This window comes from Podarcis liolepis (genome assembly GCF_965112155.1).
Source record: "Podarcis liolepis genome assembly, chromosome: 1".
NCBI lineage: Eukaryota > Metazoa > Chordata > Lepidosauria > Squamata > Lacertidae > Podarcis > Podarcis liolepis.
In genome coordinates this window covers 115,904,969-115,932,226 of record NC_139554.1, presented here as the reverse complement: position 1 = coordinate 115,932,226, position 27,258 = coordinate 115,904,969, and the positions used below count along the sequence as shown (strand labels likewise).

At 43.7% G+C, this 27,258-nt stretch overlaps 1 protein-coding gene across 6 annotated transcripts in view; it reads right to left on the bottom strand.

Moving 5' to 3' along the window:
- Positions 1–474: 474 nt before the first annotated feature.
- WIPF1 (WAS/WASL interacting protein family member 1) overlaps positions 475–27,258 on the bottom strand; it is a 60,492-nt gene continuing 33,708 nt past the window's right edge. For 4 of the 6 annotated variants that reach the window (XM_083468919.1, XM_083468920.1, XM_083468923.1 and 1 more), the window contains exons 2-8: positions 18,437–18,524; positions 15,795–15,924; positions 14,073–14,231; positions 11,051–11,818; positions 9,538–9,759; positions 6,966–7,079; positions 475–5,094 (exon numbers count right to left, since the gene is read on the bottom strand). In XM_083468919.1, coding sequence (XP_083325045.1) covers positions 5,039–5,094; positions 6,966–7,079; positions 9,538–9,759; positions 11,051–11,818; positions 14,073–14,231; positions 15,795–15,924; positions 18,437–18,487 — 1,500 coding nt within the window. In that variant the 5' untranslated portion in view covers positions 18,488–18,524 and the 3' untranslated portion in view covers positions 475–5,038. Of the gene's footprint in view, positions 5,095–6,965; positions 7,080–9,537; positions 9,760–11,050; positions 11,819–14,072; positions 14,232–15,794; positions 15,925–18,436; positions 18,525–19,793; positions 19,923–27,258 lie in introns of those variants that run through there. The other 2 variants (XM_083468924.1, XM_083468922.1) reach the window with 2 other exon arrangements.

The window sequence follows — 27,258 nt, the reverse complement described above, 5'->3', positions numbered from 1 at the left end:
ACGTCAAGTTGCTCATGGGGGGAACCCTCATATTCATCTTTAAACTCTGTGTATGATCTAACCACCCTTTTAGTTAAAAAACACTATTATTCATAATACAGAAGAAATCCCTCCACAGGAGCTGATGGGAATTGTAGTATTCATCTACATGTATCTACAGGGATCCGTGATATACAGGATGTGAGTGGGCCAGCCTACATGCTTACCGTAATTACAATCCACATGGCTGGCTACTATACAACAGGCAACAACAGTTTTGTCATTCACTTTAGTGCCGAGGTGCAATCGAGGAAGTTCAGCATATTTAAGACCCCATTGAAAATAGTATTTGGACACAGCTAATAATTTTTTGAGATTGCACCTTTGCAGGATCAGTGTAAAATGATTCCAATAAAGAAGAGTCATCAGATCACATAGACTGTATCCTAAACACACACACACACACAACAAATACAGTTCCATCTGACAAAACAGTTGCTCCAATTTTATTTTTATTTTTGCTTTGGACAGACACAAGTTTATTTGTTACCTGGTTTCTCACAATTTGAGTCACAGTGATAACATATTTTAAGATATGCATGTTAATAACACAAAGCAAAGTCAAATAGAAAAAAATCTTATTTACATTATGGGCATTGTTTTACTCTAATACACCTGTGCAATCTCATATATATAAAAAAGTGGTGAGTATGTATTATATCAGAGGTTTCCAAACTTTCCATGTTGGTGACAACATTTTTTAGGCATGCATCATGACACAGTAATTCAGTTTTACTAGTAAACAAGAGGTTAAAGTAAAGAACCCCTTTCCAGTCCCGGGAGGAGCATGGGGAATGTTTAGAAAGCTCTGTATTATATAATGGAACTTGCTCTGTAAGTTCACAATCCATTTGATGAATCAAATCATCTGTAGGGTTTAAACATCTGTAAAAACGGGTAAAAATAGGGGTAAAAACATCTGTAGGGTTTAAAACTTTTGCTCATTTTAAGACCTCGGTCTTAAACTCATTCATTTGGAAATTGTTTTGATCTATGTAACTTGCCTGAATATACATACCAAAAAGAGTATTTTAACAAGTCTTACTGAAATCCAAAATATTTCTATACAGTGGGCTTCAGGGTTAGATGTTAAGACAACCAATGGGAAAAGAGATGGGGCTTAAACACTACACCATATACAAAGTACAATTTTATATTTGAAATTCTTGGGGCTGTGGGAACATGATCTAATTTTTGTTGTTGTTTTAAAAAAGACAGCAGCCATTTGGATATTTTCAAAGTGGCTTTTAAGTAACAGTAAGGCACCACTGGGAAGAATCTTTTGCTTTCTGCTGTTTGATCATTGTACATAGTCAAATAAATATTTAATCTAAAATATCGATAATAAAATGATATGCTAGACTTCAAAATGCTGCTTCTATCAATGTATCTGGTGAAAGAAAAAGAAATATGCTTTACACCAAACAAGCCCTATTATTGTTTTTCCTTTTAAGTATTTCCTGACAATACTTAACATATACACACACCAAGGAAGATTCCTATTGGAGAGAAAGTGCTAAAATGTTATCCTCTGAGGAAGACGGAAGCTCCAGGTTTTGCTTCTCTCTCTAAAAGGCCACGTTGCATTCTAAATGCCAAGGCTTTGGTTAGAATTTCAGATAATATTGCACGGGAATTAATTTGCCAATGGTACAGACAATTGGCAGGATCAAATGAAATCACATCACAGAGTTTCTAAATACCATAATCCTGAGAGTTTCTGAGTGGACGTTGCTTGTGAAATCACCAGGTTTTAACCGCTGCATGCTTATTCCTTAATTTGTCTGCCCTCTTGACACCTTTGCTTTTCATTACATGGCTGTTCCTTGCTGTCAAGCTTTTTCACTGCAAAGATCCAGACTGACTAGCTGAAGAACACAGCTCCAGAACTTCACTCACTCAATGAATTGGCAGCAACAAGGAGTAGATAATGCAACCATCTCCACTCTATTGCATAACCAAATTTCTAACTTGAGCGATCAGTTGAAAGCACTGTTGTCAATTTCTCTCTGCCATCTTTAAACAACATATTCTAAGAGGGAATTTGCTCTTAAATCAGCTTACACAAAATGTACAATTATTTTTTTTAAATCCCCACTGTAAAACTTTGTACTTCATTTGTTCTTCAGAAGGCTGAAGTGTTCCATTCCAGGAACAAAAATGTAATAATTTAACATTTTACATCCTGCTTTTAAAAAATAATAATACACACATACACACAATACTAATTGAGCTGAAACTGGAACTGTTAATTAATACTGCATATATGTAAAGGATTGTTAAGTGAATAGGAAAAGAGTCTGCTGAAAAATCCATTATTATTGTATGCTTGATCCCAAAAGGTATTGCAAGACGTTGCTGTGCTTATGGCTGAAAAAAGGTCTTTCCAATTTTGCAACGAGACCTGTGTGGGTGGAATCTTTGGGTCCCTGAATATATTCAACTGCAAGGATTCCATCACAAGAGGGGCTCGTGGAATGCACCTCAACATAAAACCTAAAGCTACGCAGTAACTTTTTTTCCCTTTTAATGAAAAAGAGTCATAAAAAAGCTTTTACATACATATTTCTGTACACACAGATTGTAAATGCAAAGCAGTGTTTTTCCATCCTAAAGCTCCAGCCTGCTTTATTTATCATCAACGGGAATGCACATAGTCTAAAGTAGTGGCTTCCTTACTTTCTTCCCACAGATCACTTGATAAGTGCTATGGGTCTTGGCAGACCTCTTGATGATTATTATTTGCCTGTTGTAGCAATTGTAACGAGCAATTACAATTGCAGTGTGAGCTTTAGTTGTATTTTTATGGCTTGTTTTCTTATATTGTACTTTACTATTATTACCATCTGAATTCCATTAAATTCAAATTGTAAGTGTTCTTCACAGACATGCCACAGACCACCTGAATGAAGCTCATGGACCACCACAGTTTGGGAACCTCTGGTCTAAAGCAAAGTGCAACCTTGGCTGCACCATTGTGAATATTTCTGAGTTCCTTTTCAAAGCTTCCCCAAAGATCTAAGTATACTTTTCATGTGCATCTCTAAGGAAATCTTGCTCCAACTGTCCCACCACAACTTAACTTTGGATATTATTATACTATAATACACATCTTCCATCTTCCCACTTTTTCATTCATGACATCACCAGGAAAGTCATCCTTTTGTCTCCAATTTGCATAATAATGTGTACAAGACAGCCATCTTCAAAGCTTCCATAAATAGTCATTCCATTCTCAATCATGTTCCAATTAAGGACCACATTTCTCTCATGTGTGTAAAGGTGAATCGGTTGTGAAAGAGTAAATGCACTTATCAACTGTCAGAATGACAAGAAAATTCCTGCGAAAAGAAATTTTGCAACAAAGCTGTAACTTTAAAATGCTGTCCAGCTGTTTTGCACCTCGTGGAAAGGAAAGAGCTTGTAACAGGTCAACCAAATGTCTCTTGCTGACACTTCCTGCTTGCAGCTGGATGCTTGATTAACAGCTGCCACATCAAAGGAGAGGGGAGTGTCTTCAGCACACAGGAGCCAAATAAAAAAATCTTTTCATAGCTAAGAACAGTTTCAATGGTACCATGAAAGAAATGGAAGCTCAGGGCAGAGGTGTTAGCAGAAAGCCACAGAAAGAGTCTTATTAGCATCTATTGTTGCTTATATACACTAACTTTGAATATTTGCCTTGCATAGTTCAAAGGAGAGAGCTTTACAACGATTTGTTTTGCAGAACCACCAATTCAGAAACCATGGGGTAAAACTCACCCCAGAGGAAAAGCCCAACAGCATGACTGTTAGCAAAAGAAGAACTTAACTTCCAAGATGACAATGACATCTTGAATCTTGTTGTTTTGTAGCACCCGCAAGCCCCAAATTCTTTTTTCTTCTTCTTCCAAAATATGAAACTCCACCAATCCAGCTGTTTGGCTAGAAGACACCCCAGTTTCCAATGCTGAAAAGTCCACCTGCAAGATCTTAGCTGTTTCGTTTGTTTTTTTAATAAAGAAAATGGAGATGTTTGAGCAAACGGTCCCTGCCTCTGGGACAGGAGGGAGGATCTGTGTACACAGTATTTGGTTGTAGACACCTCCCTCCCTCCAGCTAGATTTACATGCTTGGAAGCCTGCTTCCGTGCACGTACTGCCCTGAATTGTGACATAGGCATTTTCGGTGGATTTGTTAAAAGTTGCTACTGATGCTTTGGCAAACACAGTGCAACATTCTTTTGGTCTCTGAAGGGCTACAATTCATTAAAGTTTTCGCAGATTGCCTGAGAGAGAGTAAGAATGTCACATACAATGAATCCCAACTCTTTCCAGAGATGGAATGTATTAAAAGTTGTGCCATGTAGTTCTTTCCCCCTACCTCTAATTATCAAACTAATTTGATCAATTTGATCAGTAATCTCAGACAAGACTGCAATTTGGGGGGGGGGGGGAGAGAAAGTGCTACGAATCATCTTTATCATGGAAAGAAATACAGAAGGTTGTCAAGGAAGCTATGTTTCAGGTTAATGTAACAGAGACTTGAATTTTGTAAAATGTTATTGTCCCGCACTACAAGACAAGCTGAAAGCCTTGGCTCTTTTTGATGGTACTTGCAAGACTTGGACTGAGCTCCAAAATGTGATCCATACAGTCCCCACTATGCCTTGCAAGACAGTTTTCAAGGTAACAATAGTAATAATAATATACCACTCCCCCAGTACTAAGCACCTTATTGGAACCAAGTCCCCATTAATTTCAAAGTAACTTAAAATCCCCATAAATGGGGATTTGGATTACAGTTCACAAAATCTTTGATTTGTAGAACCAAGGTGGATATCGGCAGGAATAACCTGAGCAGGATTCTGACAGCTTGATCTGAAAATGATACCGAGAGTGGGATTCCCCAGCCCCCCCCAAAAAGTGCGGCATGAAAGGAAACCTTTTGACAAGACTGCTGGGTTCAAGGGAAATTTCAGAAAAGCAGTCACATCCCCAAAGAGGTCAACAGCCCCACTTCACCTTGGAATAGGTGGAAGTGGCGGAGCACCTCTTTCTCTACGACTGGATCCACCTAAAAGGCAAAAGAAAAGAGATTTCACCTTATTTTTTTATTCACTGAAGCTTATGCTCAAGACATTCAGTTAAAACATCCCCGTTCAATTTTTAAAAAACTCTTCTGTTATTCATTGAACTAGTATTGGATGGATATGAATAATACACAAATATTTTATGTCGTAATTACATGTAGCTGTTACAAACGTGTGGCTAGCTAGCCTACAACATAGTTCATATATACATGGGGGGGCGGGGGGGAGTTGTTTATTTCAAACTGATAATAGTATGGCACCCGTATCATTGCCCGAAGATGCAGGCATTCATTTTTAAAAGACACATTGCTGGTCAGGTGGGTTTTGAAGGGTTTTCAAGCACTGCAAAAACTTGCAAAAAGGAAAAAAAAGGCAAAAAAGAGAGAACACCTGCATGAATGAGGAACAAAATTTATTTATTTTTGGTACTGTTTTCAAGTCTAAGAAAATCCACTACAGTCATACCTCGGGTTACAGACGCTTCAGGTTGCCTTTTTTTTGGTTACAGACCGCCGAAACCTGGAAGTACCGGAACGGGTTACTTCCAGGTTTCGGCAGTTGCACATGCGCAGAAGCGTCGAATCGCAGTATGTACAGACGCGCAGCTGCGGGTTGTGAACGCTGCGGGTAGTGAACGTGCATTTCACACAGATCACGTTCGCAACCCAAGCGTCCACTGTATCTACTCCAACCTAATGTTAATGAAAAATGTAAACTGCACATGGCCTGGCTCACACCACATGCTAAGCCACATGGCTTAGCAAGGCCATGCAAACTGGTGACTCCTGGAGAGGAGAAGCTCACAGCCATTTTGGCCCTCCCCAGTCCTTTTTGCTACCATGCTAAGATAAACTATGGTTTGACTTAGCGTATTATCCAAAAGCAGAAAGCAGAGACATCACCTTGCCAACAAAGGTCTGTATACAGATAGGTAGCCGTGTTGGTCTGCCATAGTCAAAATAAAAAAATTCCTTCCAGTAGCACCTTAAAGACCAACTAAGTTAGTTCTTGGTATGAGCTTTCGTGTGCATGCACACTTAAGGCTATGGTTTTCCCAGCAGTGATGTATGGAAGTGAGAGCTGGACCATAAAGAAGGCTGATCAGCGAAGAATTGATGCTTTTGAATTATGGTGCTGGAGGAGACTCTTGAGAGTCCCAGGGACTGCAAGAAGATCAAACCTATCCATTCTGAAGGAAATCAGCCCTGAGTGCTCACTGGAAGGACAGATCCTGAAGCTGAGGCTCCAATACTTTGGCTACCTCATGAGAAGAGAAGACTCCCTGGAAAAGACCCTGATGTTGGGAAAGATGGAGGGCACAAGGAGAAAGGGACGACAGAGGACGAGATGGTTGGATAATGTTCTGGAAGCTACCAGCATGAGTTTGAGCAAACTGCGGGAGGCAGTGGAAGACAGGAGTGCCTGGCGTGCTCTGGTCCATGGGGTCACGAAGAGTCGGACACGACTAAACAACAACATTATCCAAACTGGGACTCATGTTTAAGGCCTCCTCTCACCACCGCAAGCTAGTACAGATTTGGGAAAGGGAGATGTTTTCGGAGGGAAAACTGACTAAAGTTGCCCCGGTTTCCCTTCTGTTCATGGAAGCCTCTTTTAGATCAGAGAGCCTTCCATGAGTGGAACGACACAACTAAATACAGTCCAAAGCCATTAAATACAGGGTCTAGGAGTACCCCACATGGTCACTTGTGCAATTTAGGTGTGTCATTTAATAACATGAACGATCTTTCACACGTACGTAGTCATTTCTGAGTGCTCAAAGCCCTTTTTATATAACCTCCGTGATCGCTCCCCAAATGCTCTGCTACCAAGCACCTCGTGAAAGAATACTTACTTCTGTTGTCATTCCTTGCTAGTTTACTGGGGTAGCTTTTGTTCATTGGCACATACGGCTCTGGAGGTGGCAGGTCAGACATAGGATGGAAGGAAAATCTGCTCTCCCACTCATCTGGAGAAAACACAACAATAACAGGCTTTGTAGAAGTTTCTGCAATGTCATATTATATATAGGCGACCACCAAAACCTGGGCATCGAGGCTCAGGGCTGAATCCAGCACACCTTAGCTGCCCACCTGTGTTTTCAGGGGAGTGCAAGCCTAAGCAGCATGGGGCTGAATCTCTATTTCCTGACCTGTGCCTTTTGACTGACCAGGAACACACTTCTGTCTTGCCGGGAATAAGTTTTAATTTCATCCAGTCTGTTACCGACACCAGACACTGAAATAGCACTGAGAAAGCTTCCTCAGATTTAGATGGAAAGGAGAGAGGGAGCTGAGTGTCAAAATTCAGGACCATCTTTCTTAAAAGAGCGGGTGGGGGTGGGGAGGGACAGGACAGAACTTTGAGGGACACGACAGGCCAACAGCCAAGCATTGAACCTGAGTCCACCACAATCACCACATTTTGGACTAGAGCCACTGTAAAGAAGGCCTCCAAATCTCATCCCAGTGCAGTGGCCCTGAAGGATACAGGCCTTTTCTGCAGTGACTCCCCATTTGTGCAATGCTCTCTGCAGGGAGGTTTGCCTGGTGCCTTCGATATACATTTTTTGGTTGCTAGGCGAAAACGCCCCTCTTTAAGAAGACCTTTGGTTGATTGTCAACCAATGCCCCTTTGAAATGTGCTGGGGGGGGGCTGGTTGTTGGGTTGTTTTTGTTTTTGTTATGTATTTTGTGTTTTTATATTGTAATTTTATCCTGTGAACTGCTCTGAAGCCTATGGGTATAGGGTGGTATACAAATTTAATCGGTAAATAATAATAATACAACACCAAATTAAAAAAGATAGGGGAAAAAGCATTACAAACTAAAAGTGCTCATCTGCATTAACACAAAAAGGGCACATGCATTCTACCCCACCCAACTAAAAGATGGGAGTTTTCCAGGGGCCTCCGATTTGATTTGTGCTACCTCATACAAATCCCGCTTCACTTCTGACAAGCCAAAAATCTGTCCAAAACATCCCACTTGACCTCAGGATTCATCCGAATCGGGGCACACCCCTAGTATCCTTCTACAATACCTGGGACCCAAACAACATTCTCGCAGTGTTGGTGTTATCAAAATGTCACCACTCGCAAGGGCTCCTTAAAATCCTTGCAGTTAACTAAGTCCTCTTCAAAAGGTAGGTACTTGAGTAAAAAAAAGCATTACAAATGGTCTATGATTTTTTAAAACTGGCACAGGAACAGGTTTGCTCCATTTTAAGAATTTGTAGCCTGAGGAAAAAATAATTAAGGACTACCTCAATTTTGGTAGCAAATTATAAAACGTTTGCACTGAAGCATTAAACAGGCGTTGAGCTCCCCACCCACCCCACCCCCTGCAAGAACGTCTCAAAAAGTTGCTAAGCTTGTTTTTGGGAGATCACGGACACTTCCTTTAACATGTAAAAATCTTGGGAGGTTGTATAGTTACAATGCAATGCAGTTGGTGGTAGGGTGCAAATTTTTATTCTTATTTATGTATGATTATTACTTTGCCAAAATATAATACTACTACTACTACTACTACTAATAATAATAATAATAATAGTTTTAAAAATGTAAAAATCCTCCCAAAAAGAGGACATGGGGGACAGAACCTCAATTTCTTAAGTATTTTTAATGCTTTTTGAGGATTTAGGGGGGAAACTGCTCCCCTCTCCCCCCCGCCTACGCCCATGCCCACAATATTACAGTGTTTATGCAGTTAATTCCTGATAAATTGGGTAACTCCACTTTTTCTAAGTTTTTGAAAATAACCAGACATGTAGGTGTTGGAAGAAGTTATTGTTTTCTAGGGATACTGGCACCGTATTCCACCAAATGTTAAAAGTGTAGCACTTGCTGTTAACAACTTCATGGTGAATGCCGACACCTCTTTTACTCACACAAAAAAAAAGCACTGCAAAAGAGCATATCAAGAGGGCAGAAGAGCAAAATTGCAAATTCTTCCATGTATAGCAGTGGAGAGCTGTCTCCCACGTGACTGGATGGAGTTCTCTCCCTCTCTGAAGGAAACCCTGGGTTCCACCCAGACGGAGAGAAAAACCCTTCCCACGAGCAACTGTACATGCAAGGATTCTTGCAGATGTTCTGCTTAATTCACGGAAATCGCTGGGCGCACGCAATCCTGCTCTGCGCATTGGGATTGCAGGGTGACTGCCACACACACTGTTATGTACTGAAGTTCTCACCCTGGGCCAGCAGGGGGATACTGTAGCTAGTTATGCAAATAAGGGATCGAAAGTGACGTCCAGTGATTGGATAGTTTTAGCAAAATTGTTACAGTTACGTGTAGTGGAGCTCTATATAAGCAGGCTGACTGAACCCTTCAGTTCAGTTCTGTTCTGGCCTCTGAATAAACAAGAGCTGTTTGAAGAATCGCTGTGTCGTCTGATATGTTCACCCACAACTTAACACACACCATCGCATGAAGAATCCTGGAAACCGTTTCGCATGGCGGACGAAGGTGGCGGTGGTGGGGGAGGCGCTCCAGAAGCAGGCCTGTCAGGAGGAAGTGGAGGAGGAAGTGGTCCGCCTCTGTGTTTATCAAGCCCACCTCTGGAAGGAAGCTGTGGGGTAGCTGGCAAAGCCCGTGAAGTGCTACCGTTTCTGCTTATTGGCGGCGGAGGTGGAGGAAGGGGTCCTGGATATGAAAGAACAAAGAAATAATAATAATAATAATAATAATAATAATAATAATAATAATAATAATACAGTGGTACCTCGGGTTACATATGCTTCAGGTTACATACGCTTCATGTTACAGACTCCGCTAACCCAGAAATATTACCTCGGGTTAAGAACTTTGCTTCAGGATGAGAACAGAAATCGTGCAAGGGCGGCGCAGCGGCAGCAGGAGGCCCCATTAGCTAAAGTGGTGCTTCAGGTTAAGAACAGTTTCAGGTTAAGAACAGACCTCCGGAACGAATTAAGTTCTTAACCCTAGGTACCACTGTAATAATTCATACCCAGCCCATCTGGCTGGGTTTCTCCAGCCACTCTGGGCGGCTCCCAACAGAACATTAAAAATGTGAAAAAACATCAAACATTAAAAACTTCCCTAAACAGGGCTGCCTTCAGATGTCTTCTAAAAGTCAGACAGTTGTTTATTTCCTTGACATCTGATGGGAGGGTGTTCCACAGGGCGGGTGCCATTCCCGAAAAGGCCCTCTGCCTTGTTCCCTGTGACCTCACTTCTTGCAGTGAGGGAACTGCCAGAAGGCCCTCGGAGCTGGACCTCAGTGTCTGGGCTGAACAATGGGGGTGGAGACGCTCCTTCAGGTATACTGGAAGCAATCAGCAGCGGCATTCCACCCCCACCCACCCCATTTCGAAACAGGGGCCCATTGCCCTTTCTTATTCTGAAAGGTATGACTCACACCATAGAACATACCAGAGACATACTCGAGAACATCCTACACAGAAGGAACAAGAGGCCATTTATCTGTAAGCAGAGAGGAGGGTATTTGCTGTCTTTCTGTATTAGCATTCTAATTTCTCTCTTGAAGCAAAGGGTATCTTAACAGCAATTTGGAAGATCCATGGAAAATTCTCTAGCTACACAACACACAAAATTTCACACACCGCCGTGCTAAATTTTATACACTGTTATTATGTCCCCCTCTCACTTCACCCCAATGTTTGCATGACAGTGGCACCTCTGGTTGCGAACGGGATCTGTTCCAGAGGCCCGTTCGCAACATGAAAAGAACCCAACCCACGTCTGTGCATGCGTGGGTTGCGATTCGCCGCTTCTGCGCATGCGCGTGGCATCATTTTGCGCGTCTGCGCATGTGCGAGCGGCGAACCCAGAAGTAACCCTTTCTGGTACTTCCGGGTAGCTGCAGGACGTATCCTGAAAGAACGTAACATGAGGTATGACTGTATGTGTTATGGCATTCGCATCGTCGGTGGAAGAACACAGGGAGCCTCACCTGATCTGCTGGGCGGGTCTCTGACGGGAGGTGGCGGCCTCTCTCCTGGTGGCGGAGGGAGAGGTCCAGAGCGACAAGAGCCAGGCAGGCTCGGCGGAGAAGGACACGCTAGCGATATATTCCTCTGAGGAAGTCGCGGCATCTCATCGTTTCCGCCAGACGTTGGTGGAACCAGAGGCGGGCCTGGCCTGCTTGGAGGTGGTGGAGGAGGGACTGGAGAGCCAAAGGATGGCCGAGGCGTGGAAGGAACTGGAGGCCTGTTGTTTTGAGGTGGAGGAGGCGGTGGCAAGGAAGCTTCCCGGTTGAGAGGTGGCCTGCTTCCTGCTGGGGGCGGTGGCGGCGGAGGCTTGTCTTCTGTCGGCCTGCCTGGGGCCGGAGGAAGAGGAGGCCTGTTTGCGAAAGGAGGAGGATGACCCCCTTGCGACGACTGGCGGAGGGACCCTCCAAATCGATTTCCGGGGAAAGGCGGAGGTGTGAGGCCTAAGCTGACTTGCCTGCTGGCTCCGGGCACAGGAGGGGGTCCTCGGTTGTACAGCGTTGATGGGACAGGTCTTGGAGTATTTGGCACGGGAGGAGCGCCCATATCGGCCCTGGAACCAGGGTCAGGTCTTGGTGGAGGCATTCGGCTCCTCTGTGGCTCTGGAACGGCAGTTCTTTGCCCGGGAGAAGGGCCTGCAAACCGCCCTGCACCACCTGGGAGTGAAAAGGGCTTTGCCGACGTTGCTTTTCCTCCCGGTGGGAACACTGGAGCCCTGCTTCCTGGAGAATCTGAGAATGGAAAGAAATCAGTTTGTCATACAGAACCGAAACCACACGGAAAAGGATGGATTTTGAGCCCCCTATGTATAGCCGCCGATATATGCAAACGTTTACTGCAACGTGAACGGCAGCATCCAGGGAAGGCTGAAGGACTACAGATCTCTTAAAAAAATAAAAAATCCAACAGAGGATGACCGCTGTCAGCGCGTATGCAAAGCATGCTCCATTTTCTTCATGCTGTTCGGGAAGCAATGGATCCTCGATGGTATATTCCCTACTTGACCGACAGCCCTGCAAAAATAGCTCTGGCTCAATGCAATTTACGTATATTTGGGCTGGCAGAAGGAATTTCTCCTCTGTCCGGTTACTTGCATTTGCCTAGAAGAGGCAGTCTCACAGAAAAACTCGGGCTTGTTAAGTGCCGTGAGATTAAGAGGAGAGCCATAAATAGCCTGTGACACAACAGATAATACCAGCTCTGAAAGACTGTGTTGTATCAAACACAGGCTGAAAGACCTCCTCGTGCACTTTTAACCAGCACCGCTACATCCAAGCCTTATGGGAGACGCCTGCAATCAGGAAAGTACAAATCTGACCTGCCTCAGCCACTCCAGCTTGTTCTCTGACCCATGAATGCAACCATGAATCAAGGAAACTTTATTTCACAGTGCAGAATGCATACTGTTATTCCTTTTGGAAGCCTCTCTGCTCTGTAAGGTGACTTTTACAGCATCATTTTGCATTTTGAATTTAATTGTAAGCCATCCTGGGAAAACTCTCTTTTCCCCATGATGGGTGGTATAGCCATGTTTTAAATAAATATAATAAAAATATTGCTGCGCTAGATAAACCAGCCGTACAAACAGAGACAAAATGGATGTATTTAATGCCAGCATTGCCAAACACACATTCTCCCTTTCTGTCACAGACATGGGTTAATGGCATGTTACCAATAATATATACTATCCACAATCTATGTAAGTCAGTCTATACTGGAGAAGCAATCGGTCTAGTGGCTTAAGTAATACTGAGGGAAGCAGAGTTCAAACCTCTGCTCGGTCATGCAACTTACTAGGTCAGGCATAGGCAAACTCCGGCCCTTCAGATGTTTGGGACTACAATTCCCATCATCCCTAGCTAACAGAACCAGTGGTCAGGGATGATGGGAAATGTAGTCCCAAACATCTGGAGGGTCAGAGTTTGCCTATACCTGTACTAGGTGCATGGGCGTAGCCAAGGGGGGGCAGGGAGGGGCAGCTGCCGCCCATTAAGTAAATAAATAACAGCACTTAACTAACTGACCATCACGTTGCAGATGGCTCAGTTCTGCCCCCCCACCCCCTGCCCACAAAAAACTTGTCCCGCCAACAAAAATCCTGGCTACGCCCAGGACTGGGTGACTCCAAATGTTTTGGGGAGGGAGGATTATTGGGTTCTTTTTGTTTTTATTATGTACAGTATTTTGTGTTTTTCTATTGTGATTTTATCTTGTGAACTGCCGTGAGAGCTGTGGGTATAGGGTGGTATACCAATTTAATTAATAATAGCAAGTCAGCTGAATCTACCTTCCCAGAATTGCTATGAGATTAAAATAAGGTGCCCTCACACCTAAACCCCCAAGCTTCACGAATCAAGGGTAAGATGCAAATGTGATAAAGAATAAAATAAGCTAGAGCTGTAGGAGGGAGGGCACAAAGAAGTATTTGCCTATGATACAGCTTTCAAGGTAGGGAGGCAGACCACCGAGTAGGCGAGGAGAAAAAGATCTGTTTGTGGGTCTTGGCATAAATGGCAGGTGCTTTGCAGTTTACTTGGCTGCTGTGTTCACACTGGAAAGTGATGCTGCACACAGGTTCCATACTTATTTGGAGGGAAGGAGAGAGAAGAACGGAAAAGGTGGCAGACTGAGACGAGTGGAAAAGGGGGTTCAGGGGCAGTGAAGAGAGCCTGGATTTCAGGTGAGAAATGGTTCTATGCATCATGTAACAAGCAGCACTCATTCCTGAGAAGGCATTATCAAATGAAACCTCCATTCTGGCCTGCTTGGCACCAAGAAAGCCGGTCAGTCAATAGCTCTGCTGTTCCAGTGTGTGTGTGTGTGTGTGTGTGTGTGTGTGTGTGTGTGTGTATAAGTGAGAGAGAGAGACAGAGGAAGCACCCAGGATGGATTTATTGTATTCATATTTGGCCTTTCCTCACGTTGGGTAAGCAAGGATGCCAAGTGCAATATTCTGTGCGCCACTGAATGTATTCCCCGGCTTACCGTTATCCCTGTTTGCAGATCGGAGTTTGGGCATCCCTGCCTGGAACAGACCTCCTAAACCAGGTGGTCCTCCTCCACCATAGCTGCCGCCACCGCCGCCACCACCACCGCTGCTGCTGCTGCTCGTGAAGCCACCTCCACCACCGGACCCTTTAGGTTCTGCAGAGACAGCATGGGAGGGGAGGGAGAGCATTTAAACACCATAATTATTATTATTACAGTGGTACCTCGGGTTACATACGCTTTAGGTTACAGACTCCGCTAACCCAGAAATAGTACCTCAGGTTAAGAACTTTGCTTCAGGATGAGAACAGAAATCGTGCTCCAGCGGCAGCGGGAGGCCCCATTAGCTAAAGTGGTGCTTCAGGTTAAGAACAGTTTCAGGTTAAGAACGGACCTCCGGAACGAATTAAGTACTTAACCCGAGGTACCGCTGTATTTTAAAAAAATGTACTTACAAGCAATGACCAACTGACATGCACACGAAGGGAGGGCCTGCGATCAGGCATGTGTGCACCTTGTTGAACCAGGAAGTGACCCGTAAACGGGTGGTGCACAGCGTAACAGGGCGGGGCATCCCACTGACATGAATGGGGGGGGGGGCGGGAACGGAACCCTCACGTGAAATGGTTGACTGTTCTACCCATCCATACTACCCAACAACTTAGGGGTGATTCGCAATCAAGGTTAAAACTGTAAAACAGATCAATACCTAAAATCTAAAGCAGAATAAAGATGGTGCAATTAAAACCCGGAATAGCGACAGAGGGTTTTAAAAGATGCAAGGAACTTCAAAAACAAAACAAAACACTTTGTAAAAAGTCTGGGAGAATATAGAAAGGTCTTCACATCCTAACAGGATCTGTAGATTATTGGTAGCTGCTTTAAATAAAACAGCGACTGATCATGCCCCAAGGAGCAGCTGGGGCTGATGGGAGTTGGAGTCCAACAACATCTGGAAGGCCAGTGGTTCCCCAGCCCTGGTCTAGGATAAGTCAAGGCCATTCAAGTTTTGGGCTGTGTACATAACAGAGTGGCACTGCACATGTGGATCACACGGAGCTGGTTTTTCTGCATGCACTTTTGTGCATAAATGAGTGCTTTCAATTGAATATTTCCCATCCACACTACTGTGTGCTGTTTTCCATGCCCCCAAATTAGTACTTCCTCACCCACCCTGCATTCCAGAAACCTGAGGTCCATTGTGGGCATGCACACAGGTATTTATTTACCTGTACAATGTGGTCGTTTTCTTAAAAATGAAAATAAAAATTGAAACACGTATTTTCCAATATACCAGACTTGCAGAAAACAGCAGGATGTTTGCATCTAGCCAACAGAGGCAGACAGTATGGTGATAGATGCCACCCCAGTAAAACCACTCCAGACATAATCCTGCGCACACCTTGGTACACCCATTTGAAATATTAGGATGGATTTTTCGCCCTCACATTATCCGTGGATCAGAAAAACCAGGGAATGAAGGGAAAGTGCAGACTACCATGTGGATGAGGACAATGTTATATAGACAACACAAGAAATATGCACACATGGGGTGCGTCAAATCCACTTTAAATTGCCAGGTGTACGCAGCCTTTGCATGCATACATTCAGAACCACAGAGGAAAACCCTACGCATTTCACAGCTTTAAGACGTCTGGCTAGTGGTGTAGAAAGTATTCTGCACAGATAACCCACTGAAAGACACAGAAGTATACTTACTATCGAAGACTGGGGCACTCCTGTCATTGGTAACAGCCTTCTTAAGTTTCTTCCCTTTGGTAATATCGGAGAGAAGAGCATTTCGCCCTGCTTGCTCTGATCTGTTTAAGCTCGGCTTTTCTGTATTCGCCTGCAAAGGAATGATACTAATTATGAAGAAGGAAAGATGCATTTACGGTAAGTCACAATGATGCATGGTGTAGGAATCACCTTTCTTTTACACCTCAGAGTCAATAGTTACCCAACTATTTTTTTGCAAATCAGATAGATAGCTGTTTGAATACCAAATCAGACCACCAGCAGTACCGAATTGGCTCTGCCGGTGCGTTTACACCATGCCAACCTCCCTCCTGGCCTGTCCTCTTTCTCCCCCCCCCCCCATATGAAACAGCCACCCACCTGTCGGGAAGGTAGCAGAGCAGCTCTGCCCCACCCCACCATTTCTGGTGTTCACAATATCACATGGTGGGCATATGTTATATGGTTTAAATACAAAATGTCTATATGGGGCAGAAGATACAAAACCAATTGTTTGCAACATTATCGTTTTTGTACTTCTTTCCACATGGATGACTCCTTAAATGTTTGTGCAATGACCTTTCCCAACATGTTTTACCCCTCCCCCTTAATTGACAGCTGTATGTCAGTCTGGTTCAGAAAGAAAGGTAGGGCATGACTATTTAATTATTATCTTTTTAAGAAAAGAAAAGCAGCCATTTTTCCCTCCAGACCCAGTTGTGTTTCATTTTTCTACCAACAGGAACTGGCCTTATACAGAGCCACACCAGTCGGTACAGCATAGAATCACAGAGCTGGAAGGGACTCCAAGGGTCAACAAGTCCACCCCCACTCTTAATCTCAGGGTTGTGGGTTCGAGTCCCACACTGGGTAAAATATTCCTGCGTTGCAGGGGGTTGGACAAGATGGCCCTCATGGTCCCTTCCAACTCTGCAATGCTATGATTCATCTACTCTGATTGGCGACTGCTCTCCAGGACAATAATAAATAATAATAAATAATATTTTTTTATTTATACCCCGCCCTTCCCGGTTCAAAAACCGGGCTCAGGGCGGCTAACAACAAATTTAAAACACTTAATTATAAAAGCAGCATAAAATACAGTATAAAAACATGAATAACAATAAAATTCAAAAATCAATTTAGGGGAAATAAGCATTAGATAATCCCCAGGGCTAGCTGGCTGAATTGGTCCTACTTGGGCCAGCGAGGAGGAGGCCAGGGGGGAATTACCGTAGCTGTGGGGTCTCAGAGCGGGTGATCTTCATAAAAGGGGAGGGGGACGGAAGAGAAGGGAAATAAAAGATCAGGCTGAATTCAAATTAAAGGCCAGGTGGAGTAGCTCTGTCTTACAGGCCCGACAGAAGGAGGTTAAATCCTGAAGGGCCCTAGTCCTAGACAACGAGATCCTAGGGACTGAAAGCAGATGCTGTACGACCGAGCCACAAACCTTTCCCAAACATGGATGCTGTTCTGCATAGCACTGCTGATTCTGTGACAATTAGCTGGGACAGTCACTGTTGGGACTTTACTACCCCAACATAATATGTGAGAATGGCTCTGGCCCGATGTCAGAACCTGGCAAACGTGCAGGAAATGCCAAGACATGCAGTAGGACTGATGTTACCTGTCACCACCCCTTTAATCCTGTCTGAAACAGGTCAATGTGTGCAGGTCAGTGTGTGCACCCCTAAACATGTGTTAAACCCCAAGAACCAGTGATAAGCTGGGACTTTCAGACATACATCTGTGGATGCAAAGTGTATAGCAGCCCTGAATGTCTGCTTCATGTGTGTTTTTTAAAAACTTGTTCATAATTAAGTCAGTATTTAAGTCAGTAAAGAAGAGACACTTTAAGTTTGCTGTCTTGGAAACAGACACACAGTTCGTTTGCACAAAGAGAGTCATTTTCCAGATAGAGGCGAATACTTCCAATATCCAAACACAGGATTTCCTGGATATATTTCGAAGGGAATAAAACAGTTTCTTATAATGCTTTTTATTAAAAGTGCTTAAAGAATTCTGATCAAAGAGCCATTCCAATTTTACAGGCTCCATATTTTAAATCTGCCATGATTGCTATAAAGTTTTGAATTATCTTTTGTTAGCAGAAGCACACACATCTTTTTTTTTAAAAAAAAAGTTTAATAGAAAAAGAAAATATTTTGTATGAGCAACATGAAACAGCTCAAATTTCTCCAGATGTTCCAGAAGTTGACTCACGCCTCTTCAGAATTCCACTAAATAAGCATGTTTTCCCCAAGTGTAAAATCACGTGCAACATTCCTGCACTAGATTCCTACTCCTTTTCCTAAATGTTGTGCACATCATAATAACTCCCGAGGATGCAGATTACAAGTAAGGAGTCAACCTATTAAAAATATTTTTAAAAATCAGTTCAATTCCTATTTGGATTCATCAGTTTTTAATTTTATGATTTATAGTTCAGGTTCAGACACAAAGGATGACTGAGGATTAGAACCCAGCTGTCCTGAGTCTTAGTCCAACTCTCTAACCACTACACCACACTGGCTAAGACCTTGGCTTCATTTTCATTGATCCATACAATAGATAGTGGTTGTTTATCCCCATAAAAATTTTAAAATAAAAAAGCTGAGACTTACCAAGGGAAGTGTTGGAGGAGGGGGAGGAGCTGGAGGAGGAGGGACAGGCATGGTTTAAACCTAAAACGTTCTTCTATCACTGTGAAACCTGTCAAGGGGGAAAAAAACACCATTTTGTAACTTCTCAGAAATACTTTGCTGAGGGGCAGTCCCCTCCTTACACATTAGTAAATGCATAGATAATGACAAATCTGAGCCGCAACAACTGAAATAACAAAAACCTCAACGTTTTAGGCAACAGACATACCACCCTCTTGGGTGGTACACAGCTTTTTAAAGAGAAAAGGCCCTTCAGAATAATTAAAATCATGATGCTATTATAGCCTTGGACCTCACAAGAATGACTGAAAATCTGATATTTTGTCAAATCAAGCAAGCAGGTTGATAAGGAACGAGACAGAAGAACTTAAAAAGAGAATGGGGATTCTTCATCTCAGGGTTGTGGATCCGAGCCTCACATTGGACAAGAGATTCCTGCATTTCAGGGGGTTGGAATAGATGACCCTCAGGGGTCCCTTGCAACACTACAATTCTATCTCTCTGCCAAATGTATGGACCTGACAGGAGACTAAAATACATGGAAAAGACCACCTTAGAAAAGACCTCCTTAGAAGAAGGGTGGGATAGAAAATGAATAAATTAATGCATAAAAGAACGGGGGCTAAAAAGGGGAGGGGGGTATTGGTACTTAGCCTGCCAGAAGAGTGGCAGAAAGTGAGGAATGAGCATTTGTGGAGAAAGTCACCTCTCTTATTCAAAATATACATGCTTTAGTCCTGCAACCGCAGAAGCAGAAAGCCAGGAAGAATAAATAAAACATGCTCTAGGTAACCTTGATCGCTCATTACTTTGGGGTGTGGCAGGAGAGGAGAAATTCAATGGGGGGGGGGACTCAAATACTGTACCAATGTGTTTTTGCACTCAATTATTTTGGAAGGGTGGTACTGGAAACAACTGAATCACTTCTTCCCTGCTCCAACTAAAGATTTTGTGCTTCCTATAGTGCTCCACCCCCACTCTGTGTCCAGAGGAATTTTAAGATCCCAAGATACTTCTCTAGAAGTAAATGCCTGAGAAGGTTTATTTTCTTGAGAGGTGGGGAGAGGACACAACATTACCTGCAGTCACTTCCAGCTAATATAATTTCATATTATCTGTCCCAATAGCTTTGCCATCCATTCTCCCTCACTCTCTCACCCGATGAAGAAAGAAAACAATTACAGAAACACTTTAAAGATTGACTACTACAAAACAATAGAAGAAGGGGAGGGGGGAATCTGCTTTCAGGATTTAAAAAACACTTTTCCTAACTACAGCTTCAAAAGGTCAATGACAATAATAATCTAAAAATATATACTTAGGTCACGTAACCATCGGCCGAATTTCCGAACTACTCCAGAGTTGTGCACATTGCAACGCTCATCACTGCAGCAAAACAGATGCTATTCTCCCTGTGAGCATTTTACACCTAAAGATCAGAATCTGTAGCACTAAAATTTGTTCAACTTCCTGTTCAAAAATGGTCAACAGGAAAATTAAGTTCTCACAGCAAACCACAATCATCCTGTTCAACAGCTTCTTCTTTTTCCACAGCTGCAGTGGCCTGTGGAGTTCTGTGTCATACAGCCAACCATTTCTTGCCTTAAAAATAAATTTAAAAAAACCTTAGCTATATTAGTTCTTTTCTCAGGCTTAACCATTTCAGTCAGAACGATAAGAGGCTTCTTATTTAATTGCCAGAAGCAAATCGGGGTTAGGATTTTTGTGTGAATTTTTAGCAAGACTGAACAACTTGATACAGAATGAAGATTACCCACCAACTAGAATAATAATAATAATAATAATAATAATAATAATAATAATAATAATAATAATAAAATTTGTTACTTATACCCTGCCCATCTGGTCGGGCCTCTCCAGCCACTCTGGGCAGCTCCCAACAGGATATTAAAAACACAATAAAATATCAAACATTGAAAACTTTCCTAAACAGGGCTGCCTTCAGATGTCTTCTAAAAGTCAGATAGTTGTTTATTTCCTTGACATCTAATGGAGGGCATTCCACACGGCAGGTGCCACTACCGAGAAGGCCCTCTGCCTGGGTGCCACTACCGAGAAGGCCCTCGGAGCTGGACCTCAGTGTCCAGGCAGAACAATGGGGGTGAAGACGCTCCTTCAGGTATATTGCTTAAGGATTCATTTCGGGAGGGGGAAAGGTATTTTAAAGCTGAGGATGCATTGCCTCATCTCTAGGTTTTCAGAGATGAGCTTTCATGAACGGGATAAAAAATAGGTATTAAGATTATGACAAGAAAATTAGGCAGGCTCGTCTCACCAAAATCAGTAGATTGCTCTGATTTTTTAAAAATTGGAGGATTCCCATATGGGACAGCTGCATATTCCTGCATTGGACGGGGTTAGACTAGATGACACTCAGGTCCCTTCCAATTCTACAATTCTATAATTTTATGAATGTTACAAGGGTCTATGATGTTAAAAACTATTTTTGCTGATTAGAGGTGGGGCAGGGAATCTGTGACCCTCAAATGTTGCCGGTCAACAATTCCCATCATCCTTGACCATTAATTATTATACTTCCCATGAAGGAAAAGTATGATTAATTAATAAATGGGGAGGCCTGCTTTCTTTTATGCTTCCCTCATACTTAATAATTTAAAAACATTTCAGATACCTCAACTCCTAAATTATTAACATGCTCGTAAATCCCCTTGCGTTATATATCAGTCGGTCTTTCACGTGGCCGCCTCTGTAGACTTAAGTCGACAGCATGTACCTAATCAGCCATTTTAAAGCAGCCATTCTAGAGACACTTAAAATGTAGATGGACCGCAGTAGCAGGCAGCTCTCAGAGGTTTTACTCATTTCCTGCACGATTAATCTCCAAGCAGAAAAAGAGGAAGACTAAATGGCAGCGTAGGATTAACAAAAACAAAAAAAACCATAAGGCTGATAGAACTTAGCCGGGGGTGGGGGGTGGGGGGCGTAGAGAGAGAAATTAAGTCAAAAGTTTAAGAGTGGGCATTTTCCTGCCCACTGTTTCTGTTCCCTGACACTAAAAAAAGCAGTCTAAAGTCTAGTTAAGTTGCTCTGTGTATATGCATGTATATAAAGAGAGAGATGGAAGAGGAAGGGAGTCAAGTGTTGAACAGATTCATCAACTCAAGTGAAGTAATGAAGAAGGAAGCCTGGGTCTATAAGCTATCCGTTCATAAAGGTAAAGGTAAAGGGACCCCTGACCATTAGGTCCAGTCGTGGCCAACTCTGGGGTTGCGGCGCTCATCTCGCTTTTTTGGTCGAGGGAGCCAGCGTACAGCTTCCAGGTCATGTGGCCAGCACGGAAACACCGTTTTACCTTCCCACCGGAGCGGTACCTATTTATCTACTTGCACTTTGACGTGCTTTCGAACTGCTAGGTTGGCAGGAGCAGGGACCGAGCAACGGGAGCTCACCCCGTCGCGGGGATTTGAACCGCCGACCTTCTCATCGGCAAGTTATGGGCTCTGTGGTTTAACCCACAGCACCACCCACGTCCCTTCATATGTTGCCATGAATACAATGATATTTGGAATGACTTTATACAGAATATAGTAGGTTATTGAAGACTGGAGGAAAGACCCTCTTAAGTACATTGGGGGGGGTGGGCAGGGGAAGGACTAGACCATGTGAAAAATGAACATGAATTTTAGCTGCAGTTCATTCATTTTCAGCTTTGTATTCTTGTCACAAAAAAGCGCACCTAGAAATTTTGTAGTTGTGCCTATAACCTAGGTTTAAGCTGCCATTTAGCTCCTAGCTTTCACATCTCAGTTTCTAACACTGGTTCCACTGTCTAACAGCTCTTACTGTCAGAAAGTTATTCCTGATGTTTAGTTGGAATCTGCTTTCTTGTTATGTTTTCTCCTTTCAATATTATGTTTTCTGGTAGTTCCTTTACGTTTTTCTCCAATGCTAGTTACTGTGAGATTTTACTTTCTTGGGCTCCATGATCACTGCAGATGGTGACAGCACTCACGAAATTAAAAGATGCATGCTTCTTGGGAGAAAAGCAATGACAATCCTAGACAGCATCTTAAAAAGCAGAGACATCACATTGCCAACAAAGGTCCGTATAGTTAAAGCTATGGTTTTCCCAGTAGTGATGTATGGAAGTGAGAGCTGGACCATAAAGAAGGCTGATCGCCGAAGAATTGATGCTTTTGAATTATGGTGCTGGAGGAGACTCTTGAGAGTCCCATGGACTGCAAAAAGATCAAACCTATCCATTCTGAAGGAAATCAGCCCTGAGTGCTCACTGGAAGGACAGATCCTGAAGCTGAGGCTCCAGTACTTTGGCCACCTCATGAGAAGAGAAGACTCCCTGGAAAAGACCCTGATGTTGGGAAAGATGGAGGGCACAAGGAGAAGGGGACGACAGAGGACGAGATGGCTGGACAGTGTTCTCGAAGCTACTAACATGAGTTTGACCAAACTGCAGGAGGAAGTGGAAGACAGGAGTGCCTGGCGCGCTCTGGTCCATGGGGTCACGAAGAGCTGGAAACGGCTAAACAACAACAACAAGTTTCTGTAGGCGAACTTTCCTAACACAACAGTTTGCTTTCATAGAATGCAAATTCCTTGCTACCCTTGGCCATGATTCTCACGACACCCTCCTCAAGCACAATTGGCTGGCTTGGATTTGCCATTGCACTGTGAACAGCTCCCATCAGCTCCAGCCAGCACAGCCAATGGCAAAGGAGGATGGGAGTTGTAGTCCAGTCACACCCCTGGAGGGCCATCTTTGGCCCGTGAGGCCCCTTTCTAAGCTCTTGCATGCCTGTGCAAATGGTGAGCTCGACGAGTCTACTGAAGTTTAACGCAGTGAAAAATTGGTATTTGTCGGGCTGTTAAAGGACGAGGAGGCACTTGCCGAGTGCTGGTAAACAATGTAACTACCCATTTGCATGCACAATTAAAAGTTCCAGTAGATATGATGGCAGGGCAATAGCCTTAAAAGTAGATCCTGCTCTTTATTGCCGTCAGGAGTACACTCTGCTCTTCTGCAAGACGGGCTCTTGCTGCTTAAACAGGTGAACCAAAACAGTCCAACAATCTCCCCAGATGCATTCCAACGGAGACCTCATATTGAGGACATCGGCTGAAATAGAAGTAACTACGTCATGTGCACTGCAACTATACCTCTGTAGATCTAAGGGAACAACAATGGCCCCAGGCCCCAGTAATCAACACCATTAATTAATTAATTAATTAATTAGTCACCTAATTAATCTGACTGGGTCACCACAGCCACTATGGGTGGCTTCCAAACAAATTAAAAGACAGTATGACACCAAATATCATTTCCTTACTTGTTCTCTCTTTCTATTGAGCCTGAACTAGAGCTGGGTAATAATAATAATAATAAATAATAATAATAATAATAATAATAATAATAATAATAATAATAATAATAATATATTTATTTATACCCTGCCCATCTGGGCAGCTCCCCACAGAATATTAAAAACATGACATCTCATGGGAGGGTGTTCCACAGGGTGGACGCCACTACCGAAAAGGTCCGCTGACTGGTTCCCTGTAGCTTCACTTCTTGCAGTGAGGGAACCGCCAGAAGGCCCTTGGAGCTGGACCTCAATGTCCGGGCTGAAAGATGGGGGTGGAGATGGTCTTCCCCCATCCCATTGTGGCCTTCGCACACTGCACAAGCACCGGTTTTCCTGTCAACATTTCCAAATAAAATGGCAGCAGTACTCCCAGGAAGTCTAAATCAGTGTCTAAATAATTCTGCCCTGCGGTGTTCAACGGTATAAGCTTACAGGTGTTGTTAACAATGGCTTTCTGCAAACATACAGCTGATTTCAATGGTCTTCAGCAATGCCAGGGTTCCCGCCCCCCACATGCTGGCCCCTATCTAGCTTGGCATGGTGAGAAACTGCTTGCAGCAGCCAGAGGTTGCATCCGTGGTGACACAGTTCCCCTCTGCCTTGCAAGGCTGATGCTTCATGGCTTCACTGTGAAGGGGCTACATCAGAAGTGGGGAACCTGTGTATCACCCTTCAGGTGTTGCTAGATGACAACTCTAACCATCCCTGACCATCAGCTGTGCTGGATTGTGCCGTCTGGCACTGAAGGCAAACAACATCAGGAGGGCCACAGGTTACTTAAAAGGTAAAGGGACCCCTGACCATTAGGTCCAGTCGTGACCGACTCTGGGGTTGCGGCGCTCATCTCACTTTATCGGCCGAGGGAGTGGGCGCACAGCTTCCGGGTCATGTGGCCAGCATGACTAAGCCGCTTCTGGTGAACCAGAGCAGCGCACGGAAACGCCGTTTACCTTCCCGGCGGAGCGGTACCTATTTATCTACTTGCACTTTGACGTGCTTTTGAACTGCTAGGTTGGCAGGAGCAGGGACTGAGCAACGGGAGCTCACCCCGTCGTGGGGATTCAAACTGCCGACCTTCTGATCGGCAAGTCCTAGGCTCTGTGGTTTAACCCACAGCGCCACCCACTTGCTTACTCCCAATTACAGTGGTACCTCGGGTTATATCCGCTTCAGGTTACATCCGCTTCAGGTTACAGACTCGGCTAACGCAGAAATAGTACCTCGGGTTAAGAACTTTGCTTCAGGATGAGAACAGAAATCGTGCTTCGGCGGTGCGGCGGCAGCAGGAGGCCCCATTAGCTAAAGTGGTGCTTCAGGTTAAGAACAGTTTCAGGTTAAGAACGGACCTCTGGAACGAATTAAGTACATAACCCGAGGTACCACTGTAACTTCAACAGGAGGCCTGTGACTGCACAAGCCATCTCCGCAAATCTGCACGACATCTGCAGGTGCAAGTTGTTTTACCTATATCTCAGTAGGGTTCAGCGCACATCTTTGTGCCTGGAGGGCAGAGCTTTGGCCCTGCCCTTTCAGCTGCTCACCCTCCACCACATAGCAGACTCTTCTGCACATATACCCAGGAAAAAGGAGGCTTTTTTTCTGCACACCTAAGGCAACTGACAGGAAACAGGGCAGGGCTCTCTCTGCAGCTGCCCAACGCTGCACCTAGCAACTCCCACGCAATGGCGGTTGTTGAGAAAAGAAATGGCAATAGCTGGGCTTCAGATACAGAAGTGGCTGCATGGCAAAAGGAACTGCAAAAAAACCCCAGCACTGCATGTCAAAAAGAGGTACGTTAAAAAAGGTGAAAGAGTCGTGCTACAAAGGATCTAGACCAGGGGTCAGCAAACCTTTTCAGCAGGGGGCTGATCCACTGTCCCTCAGACCTTGTGAGGGGCCGGACTATATTTTTGGGGGGGAAATGAATGAATTCCTATGCCCCACAAATAACCCAGAGATGCGTTTTAAATAAAAGCTCACATCCTACTAATGTAAAAACACCAGGCAGGCCCCACAAATAACCCAGAGATGCATTTTAAATAAAAGGACACATTCTACTCATATAAAAACATGCTGATTCCCGGACTGTCCACGGGCCAGTTTTAAAAGGCAATTGGGCCTGATGTTCAGCTGCAATCTCCTTTCTTGTAAAATGGACCATTGGTTTGGGGCCTACCCACCGGAGCAGGAGAAAACAAGTTCGTTCCATCTTCCATGTGACAGCCCTTTCGATATTTTAAAATGGCTATCACATCTCCTCTCAGTAGCACCTTAGAGACCAACTAAGTTTGTTATTGGTATGAGCTTTCGTGTGCATGCACACTTCTTCAGATACCTGCACTGGATGCACACGAAAGCTCATACCAATAACAAACTTAGTTGGTCTCTAAGGTGCTACTGGAAGGAATTTTTTTATTTTTTGTTTCGACTATGGCAGACCAACATGGCTACCTACCTGTAACTATATCTCCTCTCAGTCCTCTCTCTACTAGACTAAATATACCCAATTCCCTCAACTGTTCCTCATAAGGATTGGTTTCCAGATCCTTGATAATCTTAGTTGCCCTCCTCTGCACACATGTCAGCTTATTAATATCTTTAAATTGTGGTGCCCAGAACCGGACACAGTACTCCAAGTATGGCCTGACCAAGGCAGAATACAGTGAGACTATTACCGGTACTTCCCTTGACCCGGACACTATACTTCTATTGATGCAGCCAAGAATAGCATTTGCTTTCTTTGCTGCTGCACCATTCTTGCATGTTAAGCTTGTTAAGACTCCTAGATCCTTTTCACATGTACTAAAGGCAATCCAGATGTTCCCCACCTTATAGTTGTGCAGCTGGTTCTTGCTGGCTAAGTGAAGAACCTTACATTTGTCCCTACTGAAATTAATTTTGTTTGTTCGGGACTTAAGGTCAACTTGAGTCCCGATTCTGTATTCTGTGGCAATGGCTCCCCCTCCCAGATTGGCGTGATCTGCAAATTTGGCTAGCTTCCCCACAATACCTTGATACAAGTTGTTTATAAAGATGTTGAATACCAGTCGGCTCATGGCAGAATCCTGCAGCCTCCCACTTGTTCCCATTTTTCCAGGATGACAAGGAACCATTAGTGAACACTCTTTGGGTTCAGCCAGTCAACTAGTTGCAAATCCACCTAACAGTTACCTCATCCAGTACACATTTTTCCAGCTTCTCCACAAGAATATCATTAGGGACTTCGTCAAAAGCCTTATGGAAATCAAGATATACTACTACATCCACAGCATTCCCCTGATCCACCAAGCTTGTAATTTTTATCAAAAAAGAAATATGATTCATCTGGCATGACTTGTTTTCGAGAAATCCACGTAAAAAGAGAGCAAATAGAAATGGCGGTTTCAGAGCCTTTGCCCAGCAGGGCATGTTTAAAGTATG